A 13132-nucleotide genomic window follows, 5' to 3' on the forward strand; every position below is an offset into this window, starting at 1 on the left:
TGTCTTTCCATCAGTTTCTATCATTAGCGCAAACGATGAAACTCGTCAAAAGGGATGCGTTGTCAGGTTCTTTTAGGGAGCCCTGTGTCTTCATTACTGTTCTGTTGCTGCGAAGAGACACCATGACCAAGGGAAGACCAAAGAAAGCATTTAATTGGGGGCTTCCTTACAGTTTCGGCGGTTGGTTCCGTGACCACCGTGGCAGGGGGAGCATGGCAGCAGACAGGCAGGCACGGCCATGAGCAGGAGCTGAAGGCTACATCCTGATCCAGAGGTTGGATGTAAAGAGAGGGAGAGACTGGGCCTAGCACGGGATCTTGAAACCTCAATGTCCACCCCTAGTGATACAACTCCTCCTATAACACTACACTGTTCCCAAACAGTTCCATCAACTATGGACCAAATATTCAAATATATGAGTCTTTGGGGGCCATCCCCATTCCACCCACCTCACCTTGTATGACAGAAACAAAATAGTGCCAGGTCTCTTGTGGGCCAGACCTAAGAACCAAGATGGTATCACCCTTCCCATCTCTTAGGGGAGCACACTTGTTTTATTGGGCCACCATGACAGTTGATCCTGTCTGTACACAAACTGTTACAAGTTCACTGTCCTGTGGCATTCATATTTCCCAGGGACCGTGGTGACGCAGTTCCTTTAGGAACTGACCAGGGACAGTTTGGCATCAGGACTTGCTGTTTTACATAAGAAGAAGGCAGAGTAGACAAGAGTTTACCCAGAAGATGATTTTATTTAAGATGAAACTGGAAATCAAATATTTCTATAATTTGGAAATGTTATGTTCTGAAGCACATTACTAGAAAAGAAGGGAGCGGTAATAAATCTATAACCTGCTGGGGGTGGTGGTCCACGCCTGTAAGTCCCAGCATGACGGGAATTAGAGGAAGTGGATTAGGGTTTGTGTCCTGCCTGCGCTACATACCAAGTTCGAGACCAGCCTGATCCAAACAGAGAGAGCCCGTCTTAACCAAAAATAAACCAGGGTGTGGGCGTACAGGGCTGTGGTAGGACACATACCTGGTGTGCCCTAGGTCATCAGTTTGTCAAAAATAAAGTTTCCTGCTTGGTTCATAATAGGTGTTGTTGTTCAGTTTTGCAGACTCCGACTGTTAGCACGAACACTTCTGCCAAAGGCTGGGAAAAATTAAAGAAGCCCAGAAGCTCCGAGTGTTTCTCAGGTGGGTGATTAGCACTGGGATCCCTTGGATTTCCATATGCGATAAATGATGAGCCGCATCCCCACCTTTTAGCAAACGTTTGTCTGCCATTACAGAGTTAACTGTGATGAAGAAAATAAAGAAGAACAAGCTGTCCAAAGCCATCTACCTGATGCAGAAGGCTCTTTTACTGTTTGAGAAAGACTCAGTGTGTGAGACTTCACGGAACTTGTTGATGGTAATCGATCGTTTCTTCTTGATTCGTTTCTCTGGCATCTGATTTCTTCACCTCGAGTTGTGAGCTGTTTGGAAATGAGTGTTTTTATCCCTAGAGACAGCTGACTTTGGAAGCCAACTAAAACAGGGAGGAGTCAGAATAAGAGAAGTTAAAACTGGGTTGACACTGGCCAGCCTCGTACAGCGTTAGCATTAAACTTAGAATGCAGTACACTTACTGCCCTTCTCTTCTAGTCAGATGCTGCCAGGGTGTGGAACAATAATCTCCTTGGCCATGTCTTAAAATCCTTAGTGTTGGGCATGGCACACAAGGCCTCCCATGTGCTAAGCTACCACTGAGCTGCTCCCCTAGTTCACACTGGCAATTACTTTGTCTTTTCGCTGATTCCTAGAGTGAGGGCTTCAGCAGAACTTTCTGATGGCAGTTGGGTTGCGTGTTAGGAGATCCTCATATTTGCTCTGTGTGTGAGACCCATGAAAGTTGAATTGCATTGTCTGTGTTTGTCAGCTTCCCAGTGCTTTGAGGAAGGGTATACAGATACGCCTCCTCAAAGGAGCCGATGTTTATTTGGCTTACAGTTTAGGGATCCCGGTCCACGGTCGCTTAGTCCCTTTGCTTTTGGTTCTGTGGTAATACAGGAGACATGGTGAAAGTATTTGCTGTCAGGGAACCCACCCACTTCATGGAGCTAAGAAGTGGAGAGCTGAGATCCCAGTATCCCCTTTAAAAGTGCACCCCTAACCTGTAACCCCACTAGGTCCCACATATTAAAAAGTCCCACTGTCTTTCACCCGATACGTGGAACTTTGGGAGATATTTCATATCCTGATAGAGCGAATATTACATTAAAGCAGAAACTAATAATGCTACAGGTAACTTGGCTAATAAGACAAGGATAGCATAGACCCAAACCCAGATCAGTCAGGAGGGGTTGAGGATGGAACACATGGATGTAGTATGTGTGTGTTAAGGATAATTAGACAGAACCAAGAGAGAAATGGAAGATAGAAGAGATGTTAAAATGTGAACAGAGGGCTCCAGAATAGGGGAGGGGAGGAGAGAGAAAGCATGGACCAGGGGTAGGTTACAAGGTAGGCATGTTGCCCTTTGATGAAGAAAGGAAGGAGCTGTGGATAGATGTAGATGTAAGAAGCTTGTTGGTGTGGAGGGAAGGGTAAGTTGATGCTGTCCTGCCCCAGTAATCTGATAAAATAGGAAGCAAGGGTTTCTGCCAGCAGAGAGGGGGATAGTTGGGATGTGAAGGGAAAGAGAAGAGGAATTGGGACCTGGGACTAGGGAAGCTGACGATAGGCGCCATTCTCCCTGAGGTTGGAGACTGTGGGTCTTTAGACGCTTCTTCCTCGTAGTGGTCTGATATATCCTGTTGTGACATGTTTAGTACCGGTGATAGCAGGATATTTGTCACAATGGAGATTAGTGCAGGGTTATTAATCTTTTTTGAATGATGGCTGTGGTTAGGTCACAGACTTCCCAGCTGCCTCACTATGTCAGACACCAGGCCAGGCTATTTGCTGCCAACAGGCCCTTGTCATGAGAGTCAGAACACAGACTGGGGTGTCGGGACTTCTTGGTGTTTAGGCTCCGATGGATTAAATTGTAATAAGGTGGTTTGGGATTTTATGCCGCCCTCTAAAAATGTATGGAAATCACATCTCTCCTTTGCTGTGGGGACGTCTCTCTTTTCTTTAAAGAAGGCTTCCTCTTTTCTTTAAACTTCTCTATCATATTGTACATACAGCTTTTTTTTTTTTTCTGTTCTTCCACTTTAAGTTATCTCTCGTAATGGTGTTCCTTCCCAGGCTTTTAAAGGAAAGGTCCTCTCTCCCTTTAAGGATCCACCATGTCGTCTCTGGAATGATATACTGTCCCCTCTTAATATTCTCCTGCCTCGGGGCCCATTCTTAGCTTCTCATTTCCCCGTGGTTTTGGGGCTTTCTCACATAACACAGCTTATCATGGAGACTGATCAAGAGGTCAGCTCTTTTCCTGAACCCACAACTCTCTGTCTCTTTGTTATTACAGGTAAGAACTTAAACTTTTTCTGCGTGTGTGTAAAGCTCAGATTAGGGAAGGAAAATAAGACATCAAGGTGAAGACTTTATTATTGCAGAAATATCACAAAACTAGACCTCCCTATAAAAGCCAGCTAGAGATCAGAAATTAAGAATGTGAGAAAGCTGGAGGGATGTATTTGAGGTCAGCAAGTAGGATTTTGGAAACTTGGACACAGACTAAGGCTGACCACTTGGAGAACGCTGAGTAGCCATCGGTGAGGGGGGCTGCGATGGGGAAGAACACTCCATCTGGACAGAGAGCAGTGAGTGCAGAGCCCACAGGTCCAGGACCTGCTGCTGAGCATTGGTCCTTCGGCCTGCCACTCACGCCGAGGGGCGGGGCGTGGATGTGGCAGGGGGAGGAGGGGCTTTGGGGAAGTATGGTAATGCAGGAGAGCTCTTGCACAGCAGGCTAAGGGCTTCGGATGGATAGATGCCACCCTTGTTCAAGGCAGGTGGGTGGGTGGGGGAAGTCTGTGCTGTCAGGATTAGGGAAGAACTTTTGGATTTCCAGCATTTGAGTTGGGGATGGATTTTGGTGGCAGTATTGGGTGACCTGAATCGATAAGGTCAAGTAGCCCTGATCTTTGTTAGATTTCTGCACGAATGTAGAATGCAGATGCTTTGTGGCTGCCTGCTTAGAGGACACTTTGGCTCCATTTCTATGGAGAATAAAACATAGTTTCTTTTTCTTTTTTAAAAATGTTGCTTTCAGGACCAATCCCACATGCCTTCCGAGCCTGAGGAGAAGGAAACCTTTGGGGTTTTCTTTCTACTTCCATCATATACCATTTTCTTCTTATTTCTCTCCTTCCCACTCAGGCTGGGGAGGAAGATGGTGGAGATGCAAGGCGCCTAAGTTTCCAGGTCTTTCTATTTCCTAAGGCTGTTTGAACTCCAGAAAAATTGTGAGTGTAATGTCCTCTCACGCTAGCTCTCAAAGAGGGATTATGAGGCTCTGGTCTTTATGAGGGATCCTCAACAAGAGACTTTTACCAGCTGGGAGCATGCTGGATATTTATCTGAGGTCTTCCGTCTTCAGGAGGCGCCACCGCTCCTCAGTGGCAGTTCTCATCCAAGGATTGTGGTGTCACGATGGTTCCTCCGGGCGCTCTTCTTAATAGCCATGTTACGACTCAAATAATTGTCAAACTTTCTTTCCTCGAAGAAGATAAATAAACTTCTTTCCCTTGGCAATCATTCTCTGCTGAGGAATATCACAAAATGTTTTACCTTATCATGGTCTTGTAATAAAATTGTCCCCAAATCAGTAATTGATGTGTCGCCTGATACCATAAAAAAGGTATGAAAAAGCTTGAGTCTCTTAGGAACGCGTAAATAATTCACACTCTGTTTTGGTTTTTCAAAAGTTTTCTGCCCTTGTGGATCCATATAATCTTATCAAGTGACTGTGATTCCAAACCAATTAAAAGTGGACCAATTTGTTGTCGAGACAAAGGACAGACTTTTGATAACGTTAGCTTCCCAAATGGGATGAAGGCTTTTTTTCTTTTCCCTTCTTGTTTAGAGGAATGTCTTCATCCTGTTTATTCGTTCTCCAGCTTTGGCTGTTTGACTGTTTGACTGTATCGATCTGTCTTGATTTTGCATATTAGCCATCCCTTTATTGTAAGGAATGGCACGTTAGCACCCTGCTGGATGCTTTTCTCCCTTTGAGTTGAGCAGCTACCCTGTGGCTTACGTTAGACATTTAGTTCACTGAAGTGGCTACCAGATGACCTTTCAGTACCTTAGCAGATGACATTTCTCAGTAGAAAGGAACAGAGACTCTCGCTCCTAAGCGTTTTCAGGGTAATGTTCTATAATGCTGTTTCTTGCATCCATATCATAAAAGGAGGAATTAACCTCCTCATTAGCTATAATCAGGTAGAATAGGGATACTAAAGATGCGAAGGGGGCCTAATCGATTGCTCCCTCCTTGAAAGCTGAATCTTCTGTAGTGATATGAAAAGGCTGCAGCTTTAGTGTGTATCCCCCAGAAGCAACCCCTTGCCAAGGAAAAGGGGTCTCTCTATGCTCCGTGTAAGGAAATCGAGCCTGGCAACCTATCTCTCTGTGTGTTGATGAGAAGACTGTGACCCTGTTCCATAAATCCTCTGCCCCTCTGATCCACACTTCATTTTTTTCCCCAGAAGCTTCTGTTGTAAAGAAATCCAACTGTTGCATCTGGTTTTCTCATAATACTATCTACCAGAGCCAAAGTAACCCTGCAGCAGAGATAAACTCAACAGTGCCAAATCCTGGCCCTATTATCCTGTCTCTAAGCAAAGAAGCATTATGGCCTAGCAGATCCATTTTTACTATTGGTACAGAATGTAATTGTGTAATCCCATTTTGAAAGCATTTCTAAGAAGAAAACCAGAGCCACTGGAAGTTCTGATAAGTCCTAGCTTTAATATTTCTAGAATTTATGCCTATTACTATATCCTATGAACAGAACTGGCAGTAATTGAGTTTTCTTTTTCTTATTTATAGAATTTCAGTTGACTCAATCCTATTTGTTTTTCTTGAGGGAAGTATAAACCTTTTTTTCCCCTGAGACCTTCTCAGTTCTTTCTGTCTGTTCTATACTTGTTTTCCTTGTGTAAGAGCAGAGATCTTTCTGATCCTGACCCCCCCCCTCTAATGAGATCATGGTTTGAGCCCTGGGTTTCAAACATTGACAGCAGATTTTGGCATAGTTATATGGTAGAGATTTTTCTAAAGGTAAAGTGTAGAGAGCTTTATCTGGTTTGTCTTCCTAAGGGTGTTTGGATTTTTGTTTGTTTGTTTGTTTCCCCTAGCTTTGCATTTGGACGTAGTAGCATGGGGTATAGGAGCTGGGATAGGGTTCTGGTTCTGCTACTGATTAACTCTATGTCCTGTGTTATTGATATTTCAGTCTTGAAATATTCATCTATTAAAGGGAGGTTCTTAAGAAGACTCGATGGAATGGTGCACAGGAAATTCTTAGCGTAAAAAATCAGGCCTGGAGAGATGGCTTACTGATGAAGAGCACTGGCTGTTCTTCCAGAGAACTTAGGGCGAATTCCCAGGACCCATACGGCAGCTCACCACTGTTTGTTACTTCAGCTCGGGGTGGGTGATGGTGGGGGAGTGGCACGGGAGATTCAGCCTCTTCACACAGACATGCATGCAGGCAAAATGCCAATGCACACAAGATAATAAACAGATGGTTAAAAAATTCTTAGCTTTTGGTACAGGGTCAACAGTCCATACCTATTAGCCATTGTTACTGTAATTGCTATCACGCTTGGCCTGCCCCTCACTTCCGGCGCCCTGTAGCATTAGGTTAGGACTATTATCTGAGCTTCAGCCGAGTTCATCTTCACCAGACGACGCATCCTGCCCCATGCCTTCTCTTGATTCAACTTTGAAATCATGCACGTTGATTGTCAGCAACAGCCCTGGCCAGGTTTCTCCGGGGATGACTTAACCTACTTCTTCTCCTTCTGAGGTGCACACCCTCACGCTGGGACCCAGACGCACCCCAGGGAGGGCTCGGAGACGAATAGCGATCGTGACACCCCATCAGCGCAGCTCTGTGATAGTTGTTTATGTGCATCTTAATCATGCCCTCAAGATTGCATTACATCTTGCCATTAGTGTTCTGATGCACCGTGGGTGTCAGGCGTGTGACAAATGGATTTAATGTCAGCCTGTCTTCATAAGCACTGGCAAACTTCTGAAGAGAGGCAGGCCTCATTTTCTCTAATGGAAAGTATAGGCAGAGACATTTGTATTTATGCAGAAACTCTTAAGGCCTCAGTTCATGTTGTGCACTATTGCTCAGACGCTGCCTTGCTGCCGAAGTCCCCTTGCACTGAGGGTCCTGGCTAACCTTTGTCCAAAGTCAGGAAAAGTAAAGTCGGTTCTCAATTTAAGTTCGGCAAGCCCTTCTAATTCCCAAGGACTGCAGGGAGAGGGCTCGTGGGTTAGCTATGTTCATCAAATGATATGTCTGGAAAAGCAACTTTTGAACTAAGAGTGGAAATGGTTGTCCAGATTTTGCTGTTGTGAGATCTTGGTTTGCTAAAGCATTGTTCTAGATAGCACTAGAAACACCCTTTTAAAATTGAGTACAGCTGGTTTTGTGAAGTTTTCCTTCTTGAGCCTTTTCCCCCCAAATACTATCTCCTCCTGTGTGGTTGAAGACCTTAAAATATCCCAGATGCTTTCTCCTGAACGGACTCTCCTAGCAGCTGCATGATTAGTCTCACTGAGTTTAGACTTTATTTTTAATGGGCATTAGAGTTTGCCTTGAGTTCTGTTATGGAATTTATTTAACCCAAATCTAGGATTTAGGATTTTGCACGTTTCTTTCACTACTTTTTGATTCAAGCATTGATACTTCTGTTAACATGGTTTAATTTGGGCCACATAATCCGAGCCAGAAATCTCCTCTTAAAGTTGGTCCAGCCCCAGTCGGAACACAACACGTGGAACACCCCAGTTTAAAGTGCATTGTAGTAAGCACGCTTCTCCACCATCACGCTCGGTGTGACTTTCATTTAGAATGCAATGACTGAACCCAAGGAGATAAATAAAGCTCTGTTCCCCTCATCAGGGCATTCAGAACAAGGCAAGACCATTTGGGTCCACAGATGACGTACAAGATCATACCCACTGAGATGAGATTAGCAAAAATAATAGGGAAGGGTGCTGAGAACCCAGGGCTGTCACAGAGATGCCAGTGGAGATGAGGCTCCGGTAGGTCTCAGACCAGCTAAGAAGATGTGATGCTTCTGGTTAGGGAGGGGTGCGCGGCAGTGAAGGGCCTTAGAGGTTTAGGGTAAATAGAGAGGTGGGTAGAGTATCTACACAGTCATTACCAAAAATTCGGGCGAGAAGGTTGCCTGCCCATCAGTAGATCTTAGAGGATGTTTTCAGAGTCAGGAGCACAAGTTGATGTAAACATCACTCCATGTCCAATCTTTTCTTTAGTGAGCTTGAAATCCAGTGAGCTCCAGATATGAATCTTTCAAACCCTACATGTCCCATGTGGGAGAGACAACACAGGCTTACTGGAGCAGAATGGGAATGCCTGAGATTTGGTAAACAGACATTAGTCGTAGGAGATTCTCTTTTGCATTTGTCAACAAGGCAGAGCTTCTCCAAAGCAAGGGAATCGTAGCTCTCTGTCTCCTTTTGGGCTTCCCGGGAAATTTCTTTAGTGGTTCGTTATGAGTACCAAGAGTACTATGCTAATATTTTGTCTATTAACTGAACTTAGTATTTTAAGGATGCTAACGATATTCTTCCTAGTTTATTGGATTTTTGAAAATTAGTAGTGGATATTTAAGATGCTTAAATACCTTTAGAAACAGTTATGATTTTTATTTTATGTGTATGGGTGTTTGTCTGGATGTAAATACATGTACCACGTGTACATGTGGTGCACACTGGGACCAGAGAGGCCAGTGGATCCCTGGAACTGGGGTTACAGGAGGTTGTGAGACAATACAGGGGGGTTGGGAAGGGAAGAAACGTGGGTCCTCTGGAAGAATGAACCACCAAACCCTCTCTCGACCCTCTTTAAATATCTTGTAAAAGTAAAGACATACGTTTGGTCTGTCTGTGATTATTGAGACTAAAATATTATCATTATTATTTTAACTAGTGTTACTAGTATTGTTAAGAAGTTTACACAGCTCTGCTGATGCTGCTCTTCTGACTCCAAATGTGGTTTGGTGCTGACAGTTAGGTATTGTCTCTGTGCCAGAATCACAGAACTGACATCTTGATGACATAAACTCTCAATGACATTCCCTTCACAAACTACATGCATCAATAGTCTTAGTTCTTGAGAGTCACATTGCACATTATGTTAAAGATAGGCTTGTGGCTTCTCCGTGTAAATGCGGATGTCTGTGTTATGAACTATCAAATCACAATAAAGTCTGATGGTAAATATTCAGTGGATTTCAAGACAAAATGCCTCCCATTAATAATATATGGCCCTTGCATTTAGACTTGTGCGCCTGTTTCTATTGAAGAGACTCATTTAGTAGTCTTTTTTATAGTCCTACAAAAACCAGCCTGTGCTGCGTATCAACATGTGTACGGATGCCTCTGGGATTCAAGAAATGGTATATGGAAAGAGAGCGTTTACCACAAGAGAATTCTGCAGATATAGAGGAGGCTCAAGCTCCTGAAATGTATTTTTCTATTTTCACACTTCGTTACAGGAAGCGTATGCCTTAATTGAGAAGGTCGAAGCAGAACAAAACGCCCTATATTCCTATCAGAAGTACTCGGAGAGTTCAAAAATAAAGAAGAGCAGAATCCCTCCCCCACCCATCCTGCTGGCCCGAACTCACTGCTCTGTGACTCTGAAGCCTGCGCCCTTCATATCAGATGTTAAGGTACGGTGCCCTCCCAGGGGCTGGCCCATGCCATGTGACCTAAGCACTCTTGTGACGACAGTGACCCTTACTACTATTGCTCTCAGGACCCGGATAATCTTATTTATAATCACCAAACACCAGATTGGTATTTTCATGTTTTATCTATACTTAATTTATTCATCATGGCTTCCCTTTATGGATTGTCTTCCAAAGCTATGTCAAACACTTGGGAAGGAGAAACAAGAGAAAAAACCGTTCCCTCTGTGTGTCTTTGTCACAATGACACTGTGCTCAAGGTAGAGCCAGACACAGAGGAGGCTGTCTCTTCTGAGAGCCAGCATTGGAGACAAAGCAGCAGGACCTAGAATTTGAAGGTTGCAGGTCTAGAGATCCTGTGTATATTCTCTGCATGTCGCCGTGGAAACAAGTGACAATCCAAATGACTCTTCAAGTGCAAATCTCTCTGCATTTATTAGGACAAGCCTCTTCTCTCATTCCTCAGTCCCGGAACTTGGCCTAAATGGGAATACCTCTCGGGATTTCATTTCCTAACAGGAAATCAGCTCTAGCTAGTTTATATTTTAAATATCGCTCTTTTAGTCCCTCTTTGATGTTATACCACAATTCATTCCTATCTTTGATTATCTTTAGGGCATTTTGCACACAGACACTTTGAAGTCAAGCATATGTAAGTTTAAAAATTCTAGCTCTGCTGCTCACCGGCAGTATACAACTTTAGGGAGGCCAAATACAGTTGGAAGCTTCTAGGTTATAAAGTGTGTTGATTGTGAAAAGAAGAGGATCTAGGGCTGCAGATGTGTGCATTCGGTCAGTCGAGAGCTTGCCTAGCACAGATACAGTCCTTGTCCTGTCCCTTTATCCACACAGACTGGGTGTGGTGCCACGTGCCTTTAGTCTCAGCACCTAGGAGGCAGAGGCGGAAAGATCAGCTCATGGTCATCCCTGGCTCCACAGCAACCTCAAGACCAGCCTGAGGCACTGGTTTTTGTTGTTGTTGTTGTTGTTATTGTTTTTTAAAAAAAGAGAGACTGAACTAATATATAACATTGTCAACATACTAGCTGATGGCCTTCTTCAACTTTTATTAAGCACATGAAGTCGAATTTATCAAAACAATTACTTGACTTATAGACTGGGGTTGTATTTTGTGATTTTTTTATTTTTTGGTTAATTCAATACAATGAGGTTTTTTTGAATGCCTGTCTGCCCTGGAGTTCTGTGTGAGTTAACAGGCACAAAGTTAAACATGGGTAAAAAATAGCTCATTCTTGAGTGATTTCAGATGGATGGAGTGGACTTTAGATGACTGGGTGTGGACTTTTGGATGTGGTGGGCTTTCGATGGATGGGCGTGGACTTCCTTGAGAACAATTTTTGTCACTTCTTTGTTATTTTGTCTTTTGACATTGGAGTAGAAATAGCCTTCACCTCACACACGACTGTGCTGCTGTGAGAACATCCTTTCAGGACCAGGAGTCCAGTTTTGGAGATTTTGGAAACCTGTGCTAAGAGAAAGGCTTCACCGGGTTTAGAAAATTAGTACAGAGAGAGGACTACGTAATTTAGTGTTTGTTTTCAAATATTTTGGTTTAACCCAACTTTCCTCAGTATTACTATTTGGTGATGGTTTAATCGTATGTTGTGTGAACATAGGAAGATATTAGCGCCTCCTATTTGACTTGTAGCTCTTGTGCTTTTTAATGGCATCTATATTTATGTAAATTACTCATTGAGTTGGTTCAGGAAGGTTTGCCCGCTGCTTCCTCTCCCCTACCACTAGGTGGTGCTGTGGGCTCATGTAAATTTTCTGGTTTGCTGGTTTGGCCGTCTTTTGTCTCGGTGAAGCCTCGTCTTAAGCCACCGCTTCATTAAAATCTGTTTCTATAGTTGCAAATGCTAATGTTACTTACATTGTCTATAAAATCTTATTTCCAAAGTTAGTGATTTGTTCACACCGTCTCTATTCTTATGTAGATTCTAATTACACATTGCTTCTTTGTGTTACACAGACTGGGAGCAAAATAAAAATATAAAATCTGCTTGTAATAATGCTTTTAGAGAGAATTTGCTCTTGGTTTGTGTGGTATAATTTAGAGCAATAACAATCTGTCACGCAACACAGTCTTTCTGCACCCTGCAGTCCCCACCCCCGATGGAAAGTGCACTCTTTTTGTGCGGGTAATCAAGGGATGGTAAGTCCATTATTTGTGAGTTTGTATTTCCTTTTGTTTGATTTGACCTTTACCCTTGTCCTCTAGCCTCCAGCTCCTCGCCTCTCTTCTTCCTCTCTCCTCCTCCTTTCTGCTCCTGACGACTGGCACTTTTAATTAGTCACATATAACATGATCACCTGAGAGGCTGTCTCTGGAAGCACAAAGGATTACTACTCACTTGTGCTGGAAAGCCTGACTTGTTGAAGCTATGTGGTTTGGGGTGGCTTGGCTGTTGGTCATTTTAGGGAGAGTAATCTGTTCTGTACAGACTACTCTTTTAAAGCGTGACCTGGAAGCTGGCAATGGTGGCCACCACCTCTAATCCCAGAACTTGAGAGGCAGAGGCAGGCAGAGCTCTAATGACTTTGGAGCCAGCCTGTTCTACAGAGTGAGTTCCAGGGCAAGGGCTATACAGAGAAACCCTGTCTCACACACACACACACACACACACACACACACACACACACACACACACACAGACAGACACAGACACAGACACACACACAGACACACACACACACATACACACACACATACACACACACATACACACACACACATACACACACACACACACACACAAACACAAACACACACACAGCCTAAAGTGGAATCGGGTTGAGACCCACTCATGGGGATTAGACCCCAGTTCTCACTCGATTCTGTGAGTTTTCTTCAGGCTTTCTTGCACACAAGGTTTGCATGTGTCTTACTGCCTCAACTCTCTCCCAGCCCCTTGGTTTCGTCATGTGTCTACATCACGTGAACATCTTTTAAATGGTGATGCCCGTCCTCACCCTGTCTCATTTTGAGTCCCTCAAGATGAAGCTGTCTTTGGCATTAATGTCTGTGTGTCTGCTTGCTCTGAGTTAAACTGCTTTGGCCTTTCTGCATCCCTGTTGCCTAAAACATCCGCAGGAGGGAATACAGCCTCTGCAGCAAATTGTGTGGGCAAGACCTGGTGTCCACATGTAGCAAAATGAGACCAGAGCCTTAAATCTTGCTGTAAGAAATCAATTCAAAATAAGCCAAAGATCTT

At 43.8% G+C, this 13132-nt stretch overlaps 1 protein-coding gene across 3 annotated transcripts in view; it reads left to right on the forward strand.

Annotated features, from left to right (window-relative positions):
* The window catches only part of Cfap54 (cilia and flagella associated protein 54), a 301539-nt gene that overhangs the window by 55110 nt on the left and 233297 nt on the right, over window positions 1-13132 (forward strand). For all 3 annotated transcript variants that reach the window (XM_052165291.1, XM_052165292.1, XM_052165294.1), the window contains exons 18-20: window positions 1114-1200; window positions 1296-1417; window positions 9702-9878. In XM_052165291.1, coding sequence (XP_052021251.1) covers window positions 1114-1200; window positions 1296-1417; window positions 9702-9878 — 386 coding nt within the window. The remainder of the gene's footprint in view (window positions 1-1113; window positions 1201-1295; window positions 1418-9701; window positions 9879-13132) is intronic.

The sequence above is a fragment of the Apodemus sylvaticus genome, chromosome 20 (assembly GCF_947179515.1).
Source record: "Apodemus sylvaticus chromosome 20, mApoSyl1.1, whole genome shotgun sequence".
NCBI lineage: Eukaryota > Metazoa > Chordata > Mammalia > Rodentia > Muridae > Apodemus > Apodemus sylvaticus.